Raw genomic sequence first — 16,667 nt, 5'->3', positions numbered from 1 at the left:
CTGTCACTGGGCACCACTGAAAAGAGCACGGCCGTCCTCCTGACACTCGCCCTTCAGGTATTTGTATGCATTGATAAGTCTTCTCCAGACTAAACAGGCCCAGCTCCCTCAGCCTTTCCTCATCAGGGAGATGATCCAGTCCCCTCACCATCTTCATAGCCCCCCGCTGGGCCCTCTCCAGTAGTTCCCTGGCTCTCCTGAACTGGGGAGCCCAGAACTGGACGCAGCACTCCAGATGTGGCCTCACCAGGGCAGAGCAGAGGGGGAGGATCACCTCCCTGGACCTGCTGGTCACTCTTCTAATGCACCGCAGGATCCCTTTGGCCTTCTTGACCATGAGGACACACTGCTGGCCCATGGGCAACTTGCTGTCCTCCAGAACTCCCAGGTCTTTCTCCGTGGAGCTGCCTCCCAGAAGGTCAGCCCCAGCCTGTGCTGGTGCGTGGAGTTTTTCCTCCTCAGGTGCAGGACTTTACACTTGCCTTTGTGGAACTTCAAGAGCAAGGTGATTCACGAAAGTCTTTTAAGAAAAACTGAGCAGCTTCTAGGAGAGGGAAGCAAAACAGCCCTCCTCTAGCTCTTGACTGCATCTTTAGGTGACTCAATAGGACAGCAAAGCTGTGCTTTTCAACACCTTCCCAAGCTCTCGGCTCAATTTGTGCTGCTGAAACCAGTGCTAGACTCCAGAGCGTGCTCTTTCCCAGACAGGGCCATATCCAGGGCTCACAAGTCAATCAGCCTCAGGGTCACAGCTCCCCTCCTCCCCGAGGCGGTGGGAGGGACAGTCCCTGGCTGCTGGGGTGCCACAGGTGCCGGAGTGCCTGGCGGTGGCCATCACCTGAAGCCAGGCTCTGCCTGGAGTCAGTACACATCCCTGCCCGGGCACAGAAGCCCTGGCCTCTGCACAGTGAGATATGGGCCAGCAAAGGTGGCAAGTGGAGGGTTTTAGCATCCCTATGCAAATAAGCAGCTCATTACAGCCCTGCCTTTTTTACACCTTAATGCTAAATCATATTATGGCCCTAATGGAGTGGTGAGGAGAATGTATATCACAGAGTCTGGCACGCTGGAAGCTGGTGTTGCAGAGCTGGTTTGGAGGTGCTCTGAGCACGCAGGGTACCTGGATGATATAACTGATGCTCTACCCAGGCTCCAGCCTGCTTCAAGCCTGTATTAATGTGCAGCTCCACAAGTAGGCTGGGTGGTTTTTTTCACTCTCGAGGAAATAGGCACTGGTTTCAGTTACCTTCCAGCAGGATTTAAACTACTTTTATCACCCTGGTGCTAATCCCAGCTCCACATTTAACCTAGGTAAAAGTTTGAGGAGCTTAAGAAGCATGCACAGGGGTACGAGCCAGCCACCGCCAGAGCCCAGCAGAGGCTGGCAGGAGCCCCTGCTGCTCCATGAGCCGTGCCTTGGAGCCACTAACCACAGCTACCACACTCTGCGGTCCCTCCCCACATCCTACCTGACGATGTGCTAGTCATCCGGGGATAAAAAAAAAAATGCTCTAAACCTGGAGAGGGATTTATCTATGGCAGGGAAAGCTCCCATCAGCCAGCTAAGCTGGCCTTTGCCACTCTGGAGCAGCAGGGCGCCCAGCCTTGTGATGCCCTCCCTTTGCTTTGATAAACCGCTCGGTGTTATCTCGCCCCATAAAGTCACTGCTGACTTTAGCGGCTGGAGGAAAAACTGTATTAGCAGTGGAGAGCCCAGCTGTCTGCAATGTGCCAGCGCAGTGCCCACACACGGCTTAAGCCCTTGCTAAGCCCTCCAAAGTGGCTTGCCTGGCTGCTGCCTCTTTGCCTTTGGTGGTGAGCAGGCTGGGGCTGAGGACAGCAGGCAAAGGCTTCTCCAAGGTCTGCCCTCCACACCGTGGGGCTACCTGAGGCTTTAAGGCTCCGCTGTGAAGGGAGTAACAGCACGCGGCACATCACAGCTAGCTGCAGCAGAATGTTTATTAGTAGGAAAGAACATTCAGGGGATTTCAGTAGGAGAATTTGTTTGAACCATTGGTATCCACCATACATTGGTTTTCATCAAGATTGATCAAGGTTACATATTTATATAAGAAAACAAAATAATTCATATTTAGGTGCAATCAGTAATTCCAGTATGAAAAAGCACCATGTCACAAAACAGTTTACAATACAAAAGTCTTCAAAATCTAACATTTAAAAACAATATTTGTTCAACGGTAATAACAATACAGTAAAAAAATTCTTATTTCCCTTCAAACAATACTGCTTATATATTTTGGCACTGAAAAAGAAACTATCACAAATGCGCCTTTTTAACCACACAATGCTGTTTTGTGAGTGTCTATATAACAAGGGAAACCATGCTTTTGAAGTCAGTCATTTTTCCAGGTGCAGTTTATACTGCTTTCTCTGTTAAAAAGAAAAAAAACCTAAAAGACAAAAAACTCCTAAGCTGCAGCATGTCTTGTATTTTGGCCCAGGACACGATCTGGAGAAGCATCTCTCTCAGACTCAATTTGTTGAGTAAGTCAGCACTGCCTGAAAGGCCGGATCCAAGCCCCTCTTCACTCTCCAAACCCAACAAGAAACATAGACCTAAGGCCCCCCAAACGGTCCTGTCTTTTAGGGACTGACCCCAAGTTCTTGCTGTATTAAGCAGCCCAATAAGATTTTGACCCCAAACTTGCCGCTCAGGGTCTCCTTTTCCTTAATTGCTTGATTCCTCCAAGTTTTAGTTAATTAATTTTGAAGTCATTTGCACAAATGGTCTTAAAATATGAAGCCATCGGTTTTGTCATGGTATAGCCCGCAGTCCCAAGGAACGCTGAGTGTGCATGCAGTGAGCTCAGGGGTAAGGAAGCCTGACCAGGGGCCAGCGGTGTGCCCCGCGTTAGGGGACCCTGCTCCCAAGTCTCCTCCTGGGGCTGGGACTGACACACAGCGGGAGGGGGAAGCTTGAGTCTGAGAGAGGGAAAGACAGAAAACTAGACTTTTCAGGAAGAATTACTTTCCACTCACAACTGACCCCTATTAAAACAAGAATGCAGATATTGTGCTCCGGGTGAAACGCCGGTGCCTATGTGCAGCTATGACGGCCCTTGAAAAAGACTGATTCTAGTGAACATGCAGTCCTTGGTGCTATCTCTAAAAGCTGAACAATAACCAAAAGAAAAAAATCATTTTAAATAGTTTTTACATCTTACATCAAAGATGTCACTACAAAAACACAATAGTATCACACACTAATTAGAACAGTCTTAAAAATGCAAACCAATGCTGGTAAGACTCCCATACATTCTGCATATCATATATACAGAAGAGAACAGCTTCTCAAGAAGAGAGGACAGCTGCAGAGAGATAATCTTCTGGGTTTTTTCTGAGTACATTGCATAATACAAATACATCATCAGCATAAGAAAACTTTACTCTGACACTAAGAGCTCGAAAAAGGTCCTAACTGGAAGTTAATAGCAGGGGGAATGGTGCACGTGCTGGGGGGCGCAAAACACAGACACAACCCTCCGCCAAATTCTCTGTTTCCTCTGATGGCCCGATCGTCTACTTCCATGCTACTGGGTAGGTTTAACACGTCGCTCTGCAAAGCTCCCAAAGCCTGCAACAGCACAGGGCCAAATCCCCAGGGCGGCAGCGCACCTCCCGGCAGCCTTTCCATGGGCTTTGCCTGGCTGAGAACTGTCTGGAGACTCAGAATATCACCAGATGAGCTTACAATAGAACTGGGGAGAAAAATCAGCACACCACGATAGCTACAGGCAACTACACACAAGACACTAGCAATTCTAGACAGTCATAAGAAAAATATGTGGACCAAATTCATTTAATTCATAGTCATCCCTCTCCTTTCTGAGTTGTAAAAATCTTCCTCAGGATATGCAAATTTGCTTACAAAGCATTCATCTAGAGAGGTACCTAATTTTGCCAAGACACAGGATATGCTGAACTCCGTGCTGCTGCAGTTAAGTCTGCCTGCGGTAACTTGTTTAAGGTTAGATTTGGTATCCCTACTGTATGCTGCAATGTAGAACCAGTCTGATTCAGAGATGAGAAAGTTCTCCCTGTGGAATGGTCGTGGACTTAAACAGGAACTGGACACTTGGATCTGTTCAGCTTTTGGCCATGGTTTAGCTCAATTTCTTAGTGTCTACATCAAAAATATCTGCCCAAATTTACACAAAAAAATTGTCACGGTTTGACCCCAGCTGGCCACTAAGCCCCACACAGCTGCTCGCTCACTCCCCCACCAGTGGGATGGGGAAGAAAATCAGAAGAGTAAAAGTGAGAAAGGTCTTTTCCAACCTAAAAGGTTCTATCATTCTATGAAAACTTGTGGATTAAGATAAAGACCATTTAATAAGTAAAGCAAAAGCCGCACACGCAAGCAAAGCAAAACAAGGAATGCATTCACCCCTCCCCAGGGGCAGGCAGGTGTTCGGCCACCCCCAGGAGAGCAGGGCTCCGTCACACATGGCGGTTACATGGGAAGACAAACACCATCACGCCGAACGTCCCCCCCTTCCTCCTTCTTCCCCCAGCTCTATATGCTGAGCACGGTGTCCTGGTACGGGATATCCCTTTGGTCAGTTGGGGTCAGCTGTCCCGGCTGTGTCCCCTCCCAGCTCCTTGTGCCCCCAGCCCACTGGTGGGGTGAGGAGCAGAAAAGCCCTTGGCTCTGGGTAAGCCCTGCTCAGCAGCAACGAAACCATCCGTGTTATCAGCGCTGTTCCCAGCACAAATCCAGAACAGCCCATACACTGTGAAGAAAATTAAACTGCATCCCAGCCTAAACCAGCACAAAAATGTATAATTATTTACTCTTGCATCCATCACATCATTCACTTAGCAACACTTAAAAATCCAAAGCATCAAGTACCTGTGTCAGAAGAGGCCGATATTGGTCACCTTGGGTTCAAGAGTGAAATAGAACTGAATATACAAATATTAACTACAAGACTGCTCAGACAGAATTGAAGTGAGCAAGTGGAAGAGACAAGCATATTGAAATGCAGTTCGATCTGTGTCCTTGCAGCAAACGTGCAGACAAAAAGAATCCCTCACATATAACAAAGCACTTCAGTTTTACTAGGCACGGTGAGCCCACCTCGGCAGCAATTGCTCAGGCAGCTCTGCTCTTGTGATCATCAGGACTTTTACTAGCATGAGTTAAACGACTGGCAGGGCTGAATCTAAGAGGATCCAAAAAAAAAAAAAAAAAAAAAAAAAATCAATCACAAATGCAACTAAAACACAAATAAGGAAATTAAACACAAAATACCAAAGAAACTTGATCTTGTAGAGCAGTCATGACTAACATGGAGCACAACATCCTTAGTAAGCTTCCTTAGATCCTTATCAGATTCAAACTCTGTTTTTGTTTTTTCTTTTTCTCCCAGATACTAATAAAAACTATTTGGTTGCCCTGGAGATGGGAATAAACTAATAACAGGACATAAAAAGGTGGTGGTGGTGGCAAGGAACTGCAAGTTCTCCCCTGAACAACTGCCTAGGACCCATTAATCTTCCCTCTGAGTGCAGCCAATTAACAGCACAAACGAAGCTTAGAATTTAAGAGGATTTTCTCAGGTGGGTTTACTAATTACCATCATCCCATTCAGTGGGGGAACATGAGGCCAGCCCTGAATACCACTGAAACCCCTGTCCCCGGGGAGGAGAAAACCAGAGGTCACACCCTTGACACGTGCTTTTGACAGATGGCAGGAAGAATCTCTGCCTGACATTGCTGCGCCAAAATTATCTTTTGGTCCTCAGCATCTGGGTGCTCCAGGCGCCATCGGGCACCGCACACTGAATGGTGACGCACAGGAAGATGCTGCTTCTGCCTGGAAGAAATTAGCTCTCTGTGGAACCGACCATGGGAGCGGAGGGTGAGCACTGGTCGGGTTCAGTCTGTGGTGCAGTCAACAAAGACATACATGATAATGAAAACCACATTGTTCCAGAGGTTCGCTGTGTTCTTGAAATGTTTGATACTGCCATTACTTAATAATAGGAAATAAATAGTGCAGCTGGCAAGGTACACACAGGAGGGCCGAAGGCTGGGAACCAGATCAGAAGCTGTTCCATTTAAGTGCATTGAGCCTGGCTCCTCCAGATCTCAAGGGCTGGCGTTTGTTATTCCTTCACACAGCGGCTAAGGAGGGCAACCAGGAGGTGGGTGCAAAGCCTCAGAGAGCCAGACACCCTGACTGCCTCTCTGGGAAGGTGAGAACACCCTTGCTATAAGGTCAGGGCAAGAGGGGAAGATCTGAGACATTTTTCAGCTGCACAGTAAGGGAACACTACAGAGAGGGTGGCCGTTGTGTGCTCTGAGATCTGGGAAGCACTCAGCAGGCTGAGTAAGCTCAGATGCCATCTCTGTGGTGGGACACAGCGTCCCCAGCCCCAGCACACAGTGACATGGGGATGAAGCGAAGCAGCCCAGGAGGTCCTATGGGCTGGGCTGGTGCAGAGGAAATATTCTGTGCTGACTATCGATTGCTAAGGGGCTTTTACCTTGTGAATTCAGACCCTGATCTAAAGGCAGTGATGCCTCTTACAGTTTTTCATTTCTCTAGTCTTTTCACATTTTTCACTACAGCCCAAGCTCTTTTTTGCCTTGTTTATGGTGCATTAGTCATCAATTTACACACAATAGCTTAGTCCCAACTATACATATTACAATAACACGACCTGTGGGAGCAATGAGGAAATCAAATCTGTACGTTGCAAAAAGCCCCTTACATCTGGCCTTTCCAGCTGTTACTTCTTAAGATATGGAGAGTGTATCTGAAAAGCTTTATATGTTATCCTGTGAAAATCCCCACCCCTGAAACAGTATGGATGATCTGGAAGCAACAGCAGCAAAAGCTGGGCTGGAATAAGGGATGCTGCCAAGACATCCATGGTAGCCAGGGATGGTTTCTGCAAGGGGTGAAGAGATTGACTTTGCATCTGAACAATCATTCTACTGCTCGGAATGCCAGAGGCACCTAACGGCTTCTGCAGCCCCTTAATGATAGTCCCGATTTCCCATGTCACTGCTTTCCATCTGCATCCCAGTTTACCAACCCTGCTGCTTCTTCCCTCCATCTGCTTAAAACACAACTGTTCTTCTCACTTTCCTCAGCCTGCAAAATGGCACCTGGGCCACAGTCAGATGGAGCTTTCCCTTCTTGTCTGCCATGACCAGGAAGAGAGCTCCTGCGGGTAACGTTTTGCCCTCAGTTACACTTAGGAAATGCGTGATACTCCTCCAGGGAGCTGTTTGTTTGACTTCTAGCTGGGGCATGGCAAACAGCTCTGTTGCTTACAGGCAAGAAAGAGCAGAGTTATTCTACCTCTGCAGCTGCATGTTCATGCTGAAGGTATTTAAAAGTGCGTTTCGTCGGCGCCCCTGACTGAATATGCAGCAGACAGAGCTGCTCAGCTAGGAGGTGCCATTTCTGGTCTAGCCCTATCTCAGAGCACATCACACCATGAGCCTGACATATCACTGCTTTGTATCTTATCTGCCTACTGCACAGGCAATGGAAAACTCCGCATGCAGCTCTAGGTGTTGCTCGGCTGTCTGGCGCTTGCCAAGTCCCTCTGCATTTCTAAGCACAAGTTCTGCCTGTGATACCAAGGAAACTGACTTCCCCCACTTTAAGACTCCTACGTGAGACACTGCCTGGTAAGACAGAGAGAAAAGAATGCATCCAAATGCTTGTGCAAAGGGCAGGTGAAAAATTTTTCTCCACCAGTCTTGCACCAGTTACCTGACACCTAACTCCTGAGCCCCTGGACCGCCTCGCCAGGAAACGGAGGGAGCACCACAAGAAAGAAAAAAGGAGGTGCTGGCAGTGGTGGGTGTTCAGGAGGTCTTGTCCAGCTCTCCCCTTTGCTTGTTTCACTTGGTGCTTGCACACTAGGCTTCAAAAGGGAATGCTTTTGAAGGATGACTCCTTTATCCTGACTGTGCTATATTGCTATCATGTTGCATCTTCACCGGTGCTGCTAAAAAAAACAAACAAAAAAAGAGTGCTTTAAAAGAAGGGAGACAGCTGAGCTTAGGGCATGTTCTGAGTCTGGAGATTCCCTCCCCACTGCCATGCGTCCCCAGGGACTTGCCAGTTGTCACCGTGTTCCCCGGTTCACATGTACTGAGACATGTACAGCCACAGCCAAGTTATCATCTTGGCTTAGTCTGCGGATTAGGGCTCAACATCGAGTTACCACAGTTCACCTAGTTTCCATGAGTCAGCCGAACCGAGGTTTCTGCCCATGTGTGTGCTTCCAGCCCACAGCAAATGCAAGGTAATGCGTCTTAGCTTGGCCTGCAGTGAAAGAAAATTAAGCTAAGCCACATTATTGCACCGGTTTGCCACCAGTGAAGAAAGCACACGCTGAAAAGCCCTGGGGCTCAGCCTCCGGGAGCAGTTATTAAACCATGGGGACTCGGTCACATGTGACCACTTAGTGTACTAGACTGTGATACTTCTGCACATAGACCTCATGCGGCTACAGAAGTTACAGAATTCTGGCTAACTGTTTTTAGCAGTAGTGTCTAGAAAAACTGGAGGACATGCTTTATAACAGAGCATAACAGAGGACAAAATGCCCCGACAATAAGACAAAATTCCTGCAAACTCCTAAGAACAGCAAGAGAAGCAGCACAGTTTTGTGTACCTCAGGAGTACTCACTGCTGTGAACTCACAGGGCTTCAAATAACGCTGAAACATAGATAGTCCCTCTCAAACCTTTGCTCACAAAACCACGTGCATGCTGGTTTTATAAGCATTATGTCCCTTTTCTCTTCCCAAAGCACCCTAAAACAAAGACAGGCTGCTGCAGACTGCGCAAGCCATAGTACTCACTTCCCATCTTCTGGTCTGGCAAGCTGACTGGGAATGCCAGATAAACGGGACTGGCATTTTCCATGGATTCAGTCTACATGTGGGATGTACTCATTAATTCACTTGGACAACATGTGAGTGAATGTTACCTCTTTCACATGCATCTAAGACTGGAGAATGCATCTACAAAATTGAGGTGATGTGACACAGTATGTGCTGTCTGCCATCCTTCATGTAGGGAAATACTGCTAACTGATGGCTTGAAAGTGTCTGACTTGCTGTGCTATTTTTTACAGGATAGGTCATTTTGTCTTCAAAAGGTTTATGAAGGAGTTATGATCGCAAATGTGAACGGCAGCAAAGCAGAAAATTCCAATCCGAGGCGCAGCACACCACTGCTGTCCTGCTGCACTGCGCTTTGCGGCTGTTCCTATCACAGCTCCAGCTACGGATCACTTTTAAAATACAAGGAGAGGCAGAGAAAGAAAGGGATAGTTAGTAGTTTAAAACAATACCAATCATCAGTAGTAGTCAGGTAAAGGAATAACCTTAGTTCAGTCTGTAAATGTTTATACAATAATCTTATCTCCAGCTATGTCCTCTGGAGCTGTAGGCTAATTCTTATTCTTTCCAGATTTTGTGAACTGTTGGAAGAATTGCATCTCCGCTGGCTGGGGGTCATATCACGGGCTGTGTTTTCAAACATGCGTTGTACAGTATTAACACGTGAAGCAAGTCTGGCCCCAAAGCCCCAAAACTACTGAGCGAAAACAGCGAGATTAGGTTCTGGGCCAGAAATACCTTAGAAAACTAAAAAGAGATGGAATGCAGTCACTTAAATAAAAGGCAATGTTTTAAAAGTTGCAGTCACATGCAGAAGATGGAACTGCAGAAGGTATCCAAGTTCACTTCCAGTAGATGCCAGCTTCTGTAGGGCTGGGCTGCTCTGGGTCTAGGTGCCTGCACTGAGCTGGTAGGTTACAAGTTTGGCCGGGTTTTTCGAGCATCGCTGAGCCCTGCCTGTGCAGTGGTGGTGACGGAGCACCCAGGAGCAGCTGGGGCAGTGGGACTGGACTGGTGCTCAAGAGGGAACATGGCTTTCAATATACATGAGGTGACGGATATGGGAGAGAGGGCCAGCAGCTCCCCAGGTAGAGGAAAAAATGACCTTGGAGAAGGTAGGCACAGGCTCTCCTTCAAAGAGATGCCCAGGATGTCTATGAAGATCAGGGAGAAAGAGATAGGGAACATTTCCATCAACTGGAGGAAATGGTGCAAGATTTGCCAGCGATGCTTGTAACAGCTGAAAGTGCTGGGTATCAAAATCTGTTTGTGCCTCTGGTTGGGCCTCTTTTGCTTTCTCATTTTCCCACACACATCTCTGCTCAGTATTTTGATTAATATAATGGGAATATATCATCAACTGGATTTCTTGATCATTTGAGACAAAGGTGTGTGCCTGAAGACATTTATTGAGTGTAATTAGCCACTCAATTATAGTACAACTGATTAGCAATGTTAATTTCAATTTATTTTTATTTTATTTTAATATGCTCTGCACTTCAGACCTGGCAAAGCAAATGGCATGGAAAAATTAAGTCTAGGATTTTTTTCTCTCAGTTATTGTACATGCTAGCTAGTACTCATAAAAAAAATATTCATACTCGGCTACTTATTCATGACTTCTAATTAGTACTTAGCTAATCATCATCTGCAAAGCAGACTTATTTTACTTAGTTTATTTTAAATTAAGGCTACTGGGGATTAGCATCTACAAGGTCACTTGACAAAATGCCAACCTTGCCTGTCAGACAAAGGTTACTCTAACGAGCTCACGAATTCCCAATGCCGTGCACTGCCTACATGGGTACCTCTCCAACAGGATCACAGAGCAGACTTTAGCTAATGACAGATTAATGCCAATTTAGTCAGCATAATGCCTCCTGTGGCTAAAGCTTTTCCATTGCAGCAGCACTTGTAAAGTCCCTAAGAAATCCCACGTATGTGTACTAGCTTTGCATACAGCAACTCTGACCAAAGGATAAAGTTTTGCAGCAGCAAATTTCAGAATTCCTGCATCTAGGTGAAAAGATAAACATTCAACATTTCTCTCAAGAACTGATCTTTTTTTTTGTTTTAATTTTTATATATATAAATATACCATAAAGCGTACCATTTCCTCATTTCAGTACAGATTTTTCGAACTTTACTAAAATAAATGAAATATAAATGCTAAAATTTTATGTCTAAAACAAGTTTTGATGACAGCCTTCCCCTTAGAGCAGGCCCAGAAACTCTGTTAGCTATGTGGAGAGAGACAAAAACACCCCCAAAACTTCATACTATGCAAGAGCATTCAGAACAGCAGATGTGCCTCAGCTGCAGCTGCTTGCAGGTGTCCGTGAGTTCCTCACGTGAATGCCCACTCTCCTTAGTAGAAACTGCTTTATTACTACTAACCTGAAAATTTCACATTCAACATGTATCTCCCTTAAATTCATTGTCAAGACCCAGTTTTCCATATCTGTGTCTGCCTTTGCTGAGCCCAAACGGTAAGAGGTATCGTCAGTTGTGGATCTGGGGATCAGGATTGCAAACTGCTGAATTTTCAGATAAAGCCATGTGAAATCAGCTACTGTAAACCTAGTAAAAAATGTCGACCTTTGTTTTTTCCCTTCTGCTTCACAACCTGGAAAATGTTCACAGCATTGAAACAATGAGGCATAGGAGCAGAGGTGCAGCGACACACCCCGCACACGTTTTGCTCTTCTGTACTTTTTCCCGATCCTGTCTTTGACCTTAATTCGTGTCTCCTGGACAGGGGAGGAGGTTCCAGGTGAATCCTACCCCACCCATCACGACCCCTTTGGTTCAACCTCTACTGCACCTTCAGGTCCTGTGGGTGAATACTTAACTACTAAAGCAGCAATCTAAAATCTGTCAGTGTGTCATGCTGCCAAAGGTTTTGTTGTTGGTTTACTCCTTCTCAACACGTACTTTCCAAAACAGATATGTTAAAAAAAAACAACAAAAAAACCAACCCCAAAACAAAATCTTTTAAACAGTGATAACACCACAATATCTGTTTAAAACAGTATTGCCTGCGCTCTGGACAAATTGTTAAGAGCAATTCAGCATTCTTATAATTAATCCACAACAAAAGAAGCTATAAGATGCCACAAATGAAGGCATAATTGGCCATACAGAGGCAACACTACCATGAATGTTGTTTGGCAAGGAAAAAAAAAAAAAGCAGATACATAATTCATCCAAAGAACAGATTCAGAACTGCCCAGCGCTGCTGGGATCACACTGCAGGAGACGGACTATGGACGGATCACTCTTGGCGCCTCGGATGAACTCTTCCAGAGAGAGCTTTCCTAGAAAAGAAACATGTTTGCTTAGTGCACGTGGTGGTCACAGCACACCTGCCAAGCCTCTGGACAAGCATGGAGGAAGGAAGCGGAGAGACCCCAAGGAAAATCCCTGGGAAAGCAACCCTGCAAGGCAAAGCCCTGCCTGCCTGTACCCCACGGGCTGTGGGTGGTGGTGGCTTTGCCTGGGTGGCTGAAGGAGGAGTGGTGGGTTTGAGGGGTTGCCCTGTGTGGGAAGGACGCCCCAAGCACCCAACATGAGGGCAGAGAAGGCTGCCCCAGTGTCTGGAGGATGCCTACCATCACGGTTGGTGTCCATCTGGCGGAAGATCTTCTCTGTCCTCTTCTCTGGTGTCGACTCATCTTCTGGCATCTTCATTACAGAAGAAACCATCTTATAGATTGCCTGTGTGATACGACAGGAGCAAAGAGCTGGTAAGAAACACATTAGCTTAATGCAGGGGTATGACAGAAATAGGCAGAAAATATCCTAGAACATCGGCTCTGGATGCTGAAGGTGGACGGGTGGCACCAGTACATGCAGCTGTCCTCTTCAGAGGGATGCTCTTTCGAAATACTGTGCTGCCTTGTTTAGTCATGGCCAAACACAATCTGGGTTTGGACCGAGGTTGTATTTTTCCTTATCACAACAGTCTTCAGATGAATTTATCGCTTGTACAGCATGTTAGGCACTGGAGGCTTCCAGTGCCTGGGGGAACAATAAGACCACTGAGGTCTTGTCCTGCACTGTGGTGTGTCTCCATGCTTCAGCCACCCAGGCTCCATCCTCAACACCCCTGTCCCCTCACCCTGCCTTTGCTTTCCCCCATCTCCTTTCTTGCTTTTCTCCTTGCCTTGGTCAGCATCCTGCCTGCAGGGTGGGCAGTGACTCGCTCCCTGCATTTGCCGTGTCTCACAGATAATGAAGACTTGACCGGCAAGGAGGTGGCCTTTTCCTTGAGGATTGGTGTGTGTACACTGCTGAAAACCCCATTCACAATTCGTTCCACAGAGAACAGATGTTCTGGTCCCACATGGCACTGGTGCCACCCATAGCTATTCCCTACACTGACAAATCCATTAGTCACATATGGTGCTAGCCACCCCTAAAAGAAGGGTGATGTTAATTTTAAAACAAGGATGAATAGTTGTCTCTGAACTGGTTATCTGAACATTGCCTGCAAATGTGAGCATGCAGTACCAGTAAACAAGTGTTTGTTGTGTTAGATATCTTTACAGTGCCACACAGCTGGGAGAACGGCAGCAGGCAGAGAGCTACAGGGTGGTGGCCTCCAGGGACCCTCCCGGAGACCTCCAGGAGAGGCAGCACATCCCAGCCCACGGCAGCGCTGCCCGGGTCGGACCAACTCCTTCTGCTTCCCACTGCAGTTCATTGGCCTCTGGCTGATGGGTGCTGCACTGGGCAGTCACTTTGCCCCCCAGTCCTGGCCTGTAGATGTGAATTGCTTTCTTCCACAGATTGGAATTCTTGTTTCCCAACCAACACAGTGTCTGCAGTGGTCAGTTGTTAACTTAGTACAGGCATGATGGCTTTAGCTATTTGTTCTCTGCTTTCTCCTGCCCTGGGAAGGGAGGTCCTTGGCGCAAAGCCAGGATCGCTCACTGGATCTCCTCTCTCCCCTTTTCCCTTTCATGAAGGCACTCCGCCGAGCACGCTCCCATCATCCGGCCCAGGGTCCCCAAGGGCTGGCTGCAGGAATGTAACAGCAGAGATTCACCAGCTGGAGGATGCCACTAAGCAGCACAGACATTTTACACTCACACAAGGAAGCAACCACCCACTTGGCCATTTTGCTGGCTTCTCCTCCACCAGCAGCTCACCTTTCATATCTCCTGGCCTTTAAATAACTTTAAACAAGTTACATCCCGAGAAAGGCATTTGTCTGTTTAATTAATTGTTCATAGATTATGCTTAGTGCAGTCAGACATCTGCTCCCTCAGTTATATCGCCAGCACTGTGGCTGTGGATTTTCTGCTCTGCCCTCCCGTAAGCCTGTAATGCTGGCTATGGATCCAAGCAGCGGAACAGAGGAGACTTTCAGGATGAACAGCTGCTGGCTGAATGGAAAAGTGGTGGGCACCCTTTTAATCATTGACTTCATCGTCATCATCATTTGCACTGCGGGAATACCCAAAGGCTCCCAAGAGAAGTAGGGTGCCAGAGTATTGGGCAGAGCCTCTGTATAGCCAGGGATGCTGTCCACACGATGATGATCATCTGATAACCAGGAGAACAGAAGAATGGATGAACATCCAAGCACATGAGCATAGGGATGAAGGAGCTGGGGGAAGGAGGCAATAGGGGAAGGAAAAAAAGGAGAGGGTGGGCAGTAGGAATTTACACCTTCCTCATCCTCATCAGCATGCAAGTCTTGCAGGGGTCAAAGCAGAGATGAAGCTTATAAATCTGCCAGTGTTTAAGCATCTTAAGCTGTCTGGCTTTTGTCAGGGGTAGGAAGAGAGGCTGAGGGGTCATTCACTCCGGGTGAGAGGACGGCAAAAGCAGAGAATCTGTATTGAAAGTGTGGGAGGAATGCCCTAGACCGGGACTGCAGGCATGTTTACCCTGATCAAAGTAACCATAGTAAGAATATGCAGATTTTAGGACAAAAAAAAAAAAAAAAAAAAAAGCAAGCACTTCAGGATGACTTCATCCTACAGGGTCCTTTTCACAGAGGCATGCGAAGGGAATAACAGATGAGATATTCTAGGAAAGCCAGATGGGAATAACATAGTAAGCATTCCTTTCATGCTGAAAATGGTTACTCTGGACAAATTCTTATGTCCTTACTCAGAAGTTCAGTGGGAAGTTTTCCTAAAGTAAAAGCCAGCTAAAGCTGATTAAGAGTCTTGAGGCTTGCCCCATATTAATGCAATGCAGCTACACAGAGCTCTTTATTGCGTGTTTGAAAGAGCAAGCTTTGAAAGGAAGCTGGTTTCATGCACTAATTACGTGGAGCTGGGCTGTACTAACCCCGGGCTCCAACCTGGGACCTGCAGGAGCTCCACTCCACGTGGAGTATGGCTCCTTGGCCTCACAACACTTGGCCTGAAAGCCATTGGTGGCATTCAGCAGGAGAAGGTTTGGAGGTTGTTGTCTATCAGCAGCTGCCTGAGTCAGGGCAGCTTTTGCAGGTGGACTTCTGATAGAAGGGCTCCTTACAGCTCCATGGTGTCCCTGAATGCCACCAAAAAGTTGTGCCTCCAGAGCCCTGTGTGCATCACTGGAGCAAGCACAGGCTCCAGCTTCATCTGAACCGGCTGGTTCCCTGCTGAGCTCTTCTTTTTGATTTTCCACCTGGATGTGGATGAGCAGCAATAGGTGATTTAGGGCAGATCTCACCCCTTTGCCCATTTGCACAGGTTTTGCCCCCAGTCGCTGGCTGCCACTGCTGCACTGGGGTCAGAAACCCTGGGGGGGGGGCTGCACTTCCCTGCTATACTTGGCAAAGTGACAAAGAGCTCCTTATGGTGATGGCAGCAATGACAGCACAAATTTTCAGTCAATGCTTTTTACTCTGTTGAAATAAATTTTGACAGCTAAATGTCTCATGAAGTGAATAATTGGCCTGAAAAAATTGCTTTCCTCTCAGTCTCATGGGGACTTTTGACACTGTCTTCACTGAAAGCCCTATCAGCTTCTGCTTCTTCCCATATCAGCTTGTGTTTCTTTCTGGCTTACAAATAAACTAGCGAAACCAGCAAGCAAAACGTGTGTGCTTTGTTCGTATTAAACTGAAAGTGTTATTCTTGTTTCTCAGCTCACTATTCTTAATATACCTTATGACTCCATATGGTGAAAAATGTATCCTTAGAACAAGGTTTCCATCTCTTATTTGAACTCTTACTTTAAGAGACTTTCACCAAATATGTCCCATTCCAGCAAGGGGAACAAACAAGGCTCTTCTAGCTGGTCTGCAGCTATTTTTGGGTGGACTGGGCTATTTAGATTATAGGTAAACATATGGGAGACATGAAAAGCATTTCTAGGGGAGAAGAATCTGAGAGGATCTGTGGTGAGGTCTGTTAAGAGGAAAGGCTATGAAACATCTTCCCACAGTACTCTGCAGATGTGCTGTGCCCGGTAGGTGTAGCAGCATCCCATGGACCTCCTTGCATTAGGTTCTGCAATCGTCAGCCCACCACTAAAGTTATGTGATCCTCCAAACTGTGCAGCCAGCTCCATGTGGATGGCTCATGTGTGTCTCTAAGCGAGGCTTTTGGGGTGCTTGTCTAGGGGAGGGTCATGGGCAGGCATGGTGAGTCTGTGTTAGGCCGTGTGCACATGGTTAACAGAGCTTAAGGGAGTGCAAGTGCTTTGCCCTCTAGTCCACTGCTTTGCAGAGAGAACTGGCTTCAAAAAGCTGTTGTGGGCCATTCACATGTGTCTCCTTGGCCGCTAGCCAGTGACTAGGTGCTCCTGTGGGCCATGAGCCA

The 16,667-nt window shown here is 47.0% G+C and overlaps 1 protein-coding gene across 3 annotated transcripts in view; it reads right to left on the bottom strand.

Annotated features, from left to right (window-relative positions):
- Positions 1-94: 94 nt before the first annotated feature.
- NCALD (neurocalcin delta) overlaps positions 95-16,667 on the bottom strand; it is a 64,992-nt gene continuing 48,419 nt past the window's right edge. For all 3 annotated transcript variants that reach the window (XM_080378046.1, XM_080378047.1, XM_080378045.1), the window contains 2 exons: positions 12,510-12,615; positions 95-12,215 (listed from right to left, as the gene is read on the bottom strand). In XM_080378046.1, the coding sequence (XP_080234172.1) occupies positions 12,118-12,215; positions 12,510-12,615 (204 nt within the window). In that variant the 3' untranslated portion in view covers positions 95-12,117. The remainder of the gene's footprint in view (positions 12,216-12,509; positions 12,616-16,667) is intronic.

Source organism: Falco punctatus, assembly GCF_963210335.1.
Source record: "Falco punctatus genome assembly, chromosome: 3".
Taxonomy (NCBI): domain Eukaryota; kingdom Metazoa; phylum Chordata; class Aves; order Falconiformes; family Falconidae; genus Falco; species Falco punctatus.
This window is presented reverse-complemented; position numbering and strand designations above follow the sequence as displayed.